This window comes from Trachymyrmex septentrionalis, unplaced genomic scaffold (genome assembly GCF_001594115.1).
Source record: "Trachymyrmex septentrionalis isolate Tsep2-gDNA-1 unplaced genomic scaffold, Tsep1.0 scaffold74, whole genome shotgun sequence".
Lineage (NCBI taxonomy): Eukaryota > Metazoa > Arthropoda > Insecta > Hymenoptera > Formicidae > Trachymyrmex > Trachymyrmex septentrionalis.
The window spans coordinates 1,832,771-1,841,136 of NW_017305927.1; the positions used below are offsets into that span (position 1 = coordinate 1,832,771).

Below are 8,366 nucleotides of genomic sequence, written 5' to 3' on the forward strand. Positions count from 1 at the left end.
AAAAATATAATACTTTTATTTTAGTCATATTTATTTTAAATAACGTACATATTGTTGCTCAATGGAGCGAGAAGATGGTGGTCTCTTCCGTCTGGAGGGAAATGTAAACAAGTTTTATTAATATATTAAAAATAAATAATAATTTAAAAATATAAATAAATATATAATAATAATTACTCTTAAAAGTAAATAAAATTTAAATGTAAATAAATCTATAATAATAATTAAATAAATATATAGGTTTGTAAATAATTACAAACAATCAAATGTAGAAACCAATTAATATATATTCAGATGTACAATGTGGTAATATTTATTATATTTAATCATATAAATTTCACGGAACGTTTCGATTTGACTTAATTAGTCCTTTTCAATCGTGAATATAGATTATAATCCCGTACAATGAAATTATACTAACACATAATAAAAATTGACGATCAAATATTCAATATGTCATATTATGAGGATCATCTCACCTTCACTTACAAATAAACGCATCAAAAACAACCATATTATATTAAGTCAGATTGTAAAATAATATAATAATGTCATAAATTCAACCAATTCTTCGGTTAACGGCGAGAAAAAGCAGTCAAAGCCTTTAGAAACAAGGAGAAAATCCCAGTCGAAAGTATTGTTAAAGCGTAATTTCAAAGTTATATAAAATAGTAAATATATCAAAGTTATATAAAATAGTAGATGTAGAGTCCACAAATATTGGTAGATTGAATGAAATAATTATGAAGGTAAAAATGTATAAAACATATGCATGTACATTTTCCGTGAAATTTATACATCTATAATTGAATAAGATAAATATTACCACATCTACATATAATTCGTTTTTATTTGTTTCTATATTTAATTATTTGTAAATTACACGAGCGGAAAAGGAATATTAATTATTAATTTTTAATTTGTGACTCTTTAAAATGATTACCTTCTCAATTATTATAATGTTAAAAAATTCATTTTTTACATTTCCTTGGGTGCGTGCGCGCGCGCGCGCGCGTGTGTGTGTAAGATGTAATCGGAATGTCGGAAATAATTAAACAATTATCAGAAAAATTAGGCTGCTTTATTTTATTCACGTTATTAATCATACTAAAATGTTTCCTCTGAAAAATCGTCAGACTATTTATAATTATTATATATATTTATTCTTCGTTGCGTTCGATAACAAAATATTATGGGAATTGAAAATTTATGTTCGATCGTTTTACTCTACACATCGTAATACATTTTGTTTCTTTATGTGACAAAATTTCTATCTCCCTTTTTCAAATATGCTGCAGTCATAATAAATTTATAATAAGGTAAATATCTCAATAACTGAATTAATTAGAAAGTGTGAATAATTCTATATTGTTATTAACTGATATGTGTTTTACAAAAAGTCATTTCTGTCTTTTCGAAGTGTCACAGTATAATCTTTGAAATTTTTTCCATTGAATACGAGACCGTTGACGAAGTCTTGTATATTGGAATGTAACATACAGTAGACTGGAGTGATCCATTTTACTTTTATTTAATAAAAATTCCGATGTGCTATGCAATCATAATAACCGATCAAGTTTAGCGCGAAAACAATTTCAGAGTATGTAACGATTAGAGTCCGGATCGCGGTGCTGTTTATTCCCAATCCAAGCGCCGCGCGCCACGAGAAGCAATGCCGGCGCGGCGGTGTAAACGGCAGTGCTTCTCGCGGCGTGCGGTGCTTGAAGTGGGAATAAACAGCACCGCAATCAGGACTCTGAACTAATGACACTTCAAATAGAAGAAAAACAACAATTTTTGTTCCTTTTTCTGTTGGTGATCGAAAAATATTACATACATATAATTTGAAAAGAGTATTTAAGTCAAATTTTGTTAATATGTATATTGCACTATACCAATTATACCATTAACTGAACTAGAAAATTTTAAATATTATGTCTTATTTAAGACGATAAGAAAATGAAAATATATAATTGTTCTTGTAAAACTTTCTCGTACCGGAACTTGCAAGGATAAATATTGAGATGGAGGATAGAACAAAAATTTTCTGCTTTAAAATAAATTTCCTGTTTTAAAAACAAAAATTTTCTTTGAAAACATTATTTTCTTATAATTTTTGTTTTTATACAATAGTGCATACACGGAGAAAACTGCGCAGCGATGATTACTGTGCCGAGAAAAAATTTTTACTTCGCAATAACAGTTATTATGCATGCGCTAGTTATCGCTGTCCGAATAGCGATCATCATATATGTAGAGGCGCACGACTTTCTATGCGAAGAGACTTTCACCCCACCTCCCCCCTGCTTCAGAGTGTATGACTTCCCGTGCGAAGCGACTCCATCTCATTGGCTTTGGGTTTCGCTAAGGTTTTAGCCATCGCTCGTTATTCATTAAAAAATTATTAGCAGTTAAAGTTAGTAATTATTTTCCTGCATGAAGAATCAGATAATTTTAACCGAGCAGAGAGGTATGAGGTGGTCGAATTCAAGGAATATAACTTTCCACGCGAATGACTTTCACCCCACTTTCCCCTCTGACAAGGTGCGTACGATTTTTCATTAAAGCACGCATGGTCGTACGCATCTTGTCAGAGAGGGAGATGGGGTGAATGTCGTTCGCGTGGAAAATTATATTCCTTGAATTCGTCCACCTCATACCTCTCTGCTCGTTTGAAGTCATCTGACTCTTCATGTAAAAAAAGCAGGGAAATAATTACTAGCTTTAACTGTTAATACTTTTGTAACGAATAACGAGCGATGGCTAAAACCTAGGAGATGGGGTGGAAAATGCTTTGTTTGGAAAATTGTATGCCCCGAAGCAACGGCGATGACTCCCTTTCAATATTTACCCTTGCAATCATTTCAGTAACTCACACGCGTTTCATGAAAATCGTTCACTTGCACTCGCGCTCCCGTACAAAATTACTGCTCCTGTAGGAAAGACATAACGGTAAAAATAGAATCATACATTGAAAAAAAAGATTGGCTGCTGCAATAATTAAACTAGATGGTAAAATATAGCTTTTTTAATTGTCTGCAATAGTCAATTTTTGGTTGCTTTAGCCTATCTGCAATATTAATATAGGATTTTGATAAGCTAATGCAACTCGTAACACAATCAAAAATTGCTGGAACCAATTAAAAATGCTATGCCATCTTCAGCCAATCTTTTCTTTCAGTGCACAATGCTCAATTTCTTGAATGATAAATATGCATGCATGCTTATTATTCAAGAAATTGAGCATCGTGTGATTTCATCATAACTTTATTGTGCGGGAAAATACAGAGCCTCAGCGGAAACATAATGGCAGCTCGAGCGAAACTCAGTCTATTAACCCGTATTGATTTTCCTTAGGTCAACTGTACTCATATCAAGAGGACCAAAGTAGTAGAACTCCAGAGACACGACAATATTGTTAATTTTTCAATCACTTTGTTGTCGTTCATTGCGCATTATTATGTTATTCTAATGATATCGTTACAATAGAAACGACCAAATGCACAATCCGATCATCACGATACTTGACATATACGCTAATGAGTTAGGAAGATGGATATTGTAAATACTTTCCCGTTTAATCAGCCATAATGGAACGATGACTTGGAGAATATCCGGTATCATAAAGCCCAAATCGCGTATGACCTGCAATAAATATTTTAAACTATTAATAATATTGTCAATCTAAGTTCAATGATAGAATATCGTTACTGATACGTAAATTTTATGTACAAGAAAATAGGCCACTCTTAATTAATGTATATGTAAGTAATAGAAGTTTTAATAACTTGTCCTTGCTTTTAGTGTAACAGATTGAAGCTGTAATTACTGAAAGAACATAACTTAATGCTCAATAAATACGTAAAATTTATGCATCAATATAGTACTAGAGTTACAACATAGTTCTAGAATAATAAAGTATATATCTATGTATTATTTCATTGTAAAAGTTATATTATACTACTGTTTTCAGAAACTTTATATAAAGCAATTTTAATGTACATTAATCCAATGTAATGTGAGCAATCAAATTTATTTCATTATTATTTGTGGATTCTCACCTGGTGTGCGTGACCCTCTCCTCTAACGACATTTTCAAAGAATTGGTCCCACCCACCAGCCACGATATGTAAAAAGGCTATCGCAGCAATGCCGAAAGCCTTTCTGTGTGTGATTGGATTTTTCTTATCCGCAAGGGAGACAACCCAAGCCGTAGATATTAATTCAGTAATTGTAAAAAACAACTGGTGGTACCACTGAGAGTAGAAGTCGTCGTTCCAGTAATTAATATAGACCCACCACGAGTAGTAATTGGAGAACAGAGCGGTTGAAAAGAGGAGCATCATAGACTGTCTTAGTCTCTGTTTGATGGCCAGTTTCGCCAAATGTTTCATTGTTTCGTAAAACACGATTACTCCAATGACGATGAGTATCCATATTTTCAACATATTCGAAGTAGCATTAAAGTACATGTGTTTGTAAGGAGCGATGCCGGATTCGTATGAGCCTGTCAAAAAATTTTGGTTTCTATAGTTGGATCTGCGATTTGCTATTTAGTAGTTTCATGCCTATTTCGACTAATATAAATTAATTTTAATTATCTTGATTCAATTTATTCTTTATCTTTTTCTAGTTTTAAGAATTAGAACTAGCCGATATAGCATAGATTTTCAAAGAACATTCTAAAAACATCCAGAGGATATTCTTATGTTCTCTGAATATTCTAAGGATGTATCTTGGATAAAATATGTTATGTAGAAGAAAATTAATCTTGATTCAACTTATTTTTCATCTTTTTCTAAGAATTAAAAAATTATAAAAAGTTCTAATTAGTTTTAGGATCCTGAAAATTAAAAAAGGATAGAGAGTAAATTCAATCGAGATTAAAATTAATCTACTTTAGTGAGAAAACAGCATAGAAATATATTTCTAGAATATTTTAGTGTTACCTTTAAAGACAGTGTCCCAGCACGAGCAGGAGCAGTACCGCTTATCCACGATCCTCGAATAATCCTGCCAGAAATAATATAAAATTGCAATCTGTAATGGTGGAATTGTTAAGGGTCCTATTATGCCCACGAATCTCGATCCGTTTGTTGCAATGTTTCTGCACAGGGTACGCTTCAGCATTTTTAATATAGCCATTTTGATTTAATAGACGTATTACAAACAGATGTATAATATATATATGTATATACTTATATACATATGTGTTTATGTATTACGAATAAACACTTGTATAATTAAACAGAGCTGAGAACGTTACCTGAAAAATAACGTCTTAACGTTACAGATGCTTTTTATTAAAAATAACTCGTTACCATTATTAGTTATTTATTTTAAAAATTATTTTAAAATTATTTTAAAAAGTAACGCATTACCATTACTAGTTATTTAATTTAAAAAGTAACGATTGATCGTTATTTTTTCGTTACTGTTGAAATTGTTGAGTTTAGCCCTCTCACGTTTGATATTAATAAAATTAAGTCATTCGATGTATTTTTACACAAAACGACGGAATCTGATAAAAATAGTTGCCGCCCTGTTCCGCGAAACGAGATTATAATTTTTAAATTTGACGATTATTCAGGTTAAGAAACCTGTCATACTGAGCATGTGCTGTAGTCACATTCTTTACAACTTAAGATAAGAAAATTTTTATTTTTAATTAATCAAAGCAGAGAATATGTGTAGACATACATTTTGCATCACAAAATATTCTTTGCTATAATTTAAATTATATAAGAAAATTTGTGCTTTTAATGATATAAAGCGGAAAATATATTTAATTTTGAGAAATTTAGTGATGTTGCAAGATTTAATTTACCGCACTCACACTTTTAAAACATTATATAATTTGTTCATTAAAATTAACTCCTTTTTTTAAACAAATTTAACCAATATTTTTGTATCATATCTTGGATTATTTGAACGAATTTCATGCCAAATTCTATCAAACAGCACATTATGCTCGTGTCACTGCTTTTCACCAGTATAACAGGTTTCCTAACCTAAATAGTCGTCAAATTAAATGATTATATCTCGTTTTATAAGGCAGAGTGACAATTGTTTTCTGCCTGATTCCATCGTTTTGTGCAAAAACACGTCGAATGAGTCTAATTTTATCAATTTTATCATTCCACGTGAGAGAACTAAATTCAACAATTTTAATTTTTCAATTTAAATTTAACATTCTTTTTAAACACTGGTGGTGTAATTAAAAGCCGCAGCACAGACTTTTGTATAACGCATATAGTGCATAAGGGAATTAATCAGTATCTTTCCTTCCCTTCTATTTCACAGGAAAAAGAGGAACTTTCTGGTTGATTCTCTTATGCACTATGTGTTATGCGTCAAAAATCTATGCTGAGATCTTAGAGCCATAGTACGAATCGCACGAATATTGCCGTAGTATCGCAGCGCCTTATGCCATTTTATGTCAGAGCCTTGCGTTACTTCACATATAGACATAACGTATAAGCAACATACAAAGAAAAATATAGCACGAACTCTTTACTATTTCTTACGCTATATTCTTTTCTGTACGGTATTTACGTTATATTTTAACAGATGACATAAAATGACATAAGGTGTTACGACAATGTTTGTGCGGTGGCCCTTAAGCTGATATTATACATTTGTCATATGATAAGGATTTTAAATTTATTGATTAACCACAGGATAAACAGATCCGACAACTTCTCTTTCTTGTCAATCAATAGACTTGAAATGTTTGGTCATACGACAAATGTAATATTAGTCTGGAATGTATTTAAGATTCACTTCGGTACTGAAAATCCATAGTATATATGTTAATGTAAATTACAATTTTTCAATACTGACAGTGATTATCGGAATGCAGCCTAAGATATAAAATATAAAATAGCAATTTAAAAAAATAAATTTTTTAGGAAATAAAATTTTTGAGAAAATAAAATGATAAAATAATTTTATAATTGCATTTATTGCATATAATAACCTTTTACTATACAATGTTAAATTATAAATACATATTTGCTTGGAATAGATGTATCATAATTCACAAGCATTAAAAAAAATTTAAATATTTTGTTCATTTGTTATAACAACACAACTTTTGCTGGGTTCAGATTTTCACCCGAGTATCACCCAAGTATTATTTCTTCCTTGTTGTTTACCGAACGTTAAATAAGGATGACGACATTCAAGGAGCATCTGGGGTGAAAATCCGAATATGCCGTTGATAACTACATAGAAATACTTCTAAAGACATTAGGTCTGTTCACATTGCTTGCACTTTTGGCACTTTTGACACTTCGCTTTCTCTCTTTTCAAAGTCAAATATATATCTATATATCTCATTTTAAGTGCAAAAATATTTCGGGATTTCATGCTACGCGAACAGACCTATTAAAGGCGAAACGTCTTTCAGCGCTAGCAATATCTAATCTGAACCATTTAATAAAAACTAGAAGTAACGATCGATCAAAGTAACGGTAAGTTCTGCCAATTTCAGCCAATTACAATGGACTACATCGTGAATGATTGAAGTAGGGCAACCTTTAATTGTAATCGTCAATAGTCTAATATGGATATAATTGACGACAGTTGACAATGAGATCTTATACTCGGAAATGCTCTGCATAATTAAAAACGCAAGCGCGTACGATCGAACATTTCCAACCCCTGCATCTTGTGATAGTTGCTCTCGCACTTGTAGATTTTGACACAGAACGCAGGAGCAAGCCTAGGAAATTTTCAGTTACACGTATATATATATGAGAGATTGTCACTTGAAGAGTTGGATATAAGGGGATACGCGCATGGATTTTGCGGGATAAGTATTGTTCGCAGGATTAATTTTGAACATCGTTCTAATTTCGATTTTGGCGAATGATTCTTGTAGAGAATTTCATAGCGCATCTTTTCTTTTGTGTTTAAACCAAATTTGTAACTTTTTTGTTTTCAAGTTATAAACGAAAAAAGTAATTTACAAGATTAAAAAATTCCATTATATTTTTGTGTTTAACTCCCGTCATATCTCAGCCAAATATGAACATTTTTCTTTTTAAAAACTTTAACGAAATAAACTTCAACATGTTTCTCGAAATATAAGACATATAAAAAGTTTTCGAAACATTTCACAGCCGAATGCCAAATTTTTCAAAATATTCCTCTCGAATTCGTAGTTTTATTCATTTGATCACAAAGGTTGTAAAGTAATATAACGATTTATGTATCAATCCGATTACGTAACGCACAATGCAAAAGCTGAATCGTTCGTTTCCGCGAAATGGAAATAGAGCTTAACTTTACCTGTTGCTAGATTCCGGCTTGTGTTATCATTTGGTAGTGTGTGGTGGGGGAAAAGTGGAAAAAGATGTCGA

General features: G+C 31.4%; 1 protein-coding gene across 1 annotated transcript; it reads right to left on the minus strand.

Moving 5' to 3' along the window:
- Positions 1–1,986: 1,986 nt before the first annotated feature.
- On the minus strand, positions 1,987–6,406 carry LOC108753985. The gene is made up of 5 exons (XM_018495979.1): positions 6,238–6,406; positions 5,382–5,386; positions 4,950–5,266; positions 4,062–4,507; positions 1,987–3,645 (listed from the first exon to the last, which is right to left on the minus strand). Exons 3-5 carry the CDS (start codon positions 5,143–5,145, stop codon positions 3,481–3,483), a joined length of 807 nt encoding a protein of 268 aa, XP_018351481.1. The 5' UTR covers positions 5,146–5,266; positions 5,382–5,386; positions 6,238–6,406; the 3' UTR covers positions 1,987–3,480.
- Between the last annotated feature and the right edge of the window lie 1,960 nt (positions 6,407–8,366).

Excerpts from the sequence above, each read along its gene's own strand:
- LOC108753985 (XM_018495979.1), bottom strand. The coding sequence starts at position 5,145 with ATGGCTATATTAAAAATGCTGAAGCGTACCCTGTGCAGAAACATTGCA. Across the intron at positions 4,508-4,949 it reads CTGGGACACTGTCTTTAAAG|GCTCATACGAATCCGGCATC; the intron begins GTAACACTAAAA and ends ATTTTTTGACAG. Across the intron at positions 3,646-4,061 it reads GAGAGGGTCACGCACACCAG|GTCATACGCGATTTGGGCTT; the intron begins GTGAGAATCCAC and ends TATTTATTGCAG.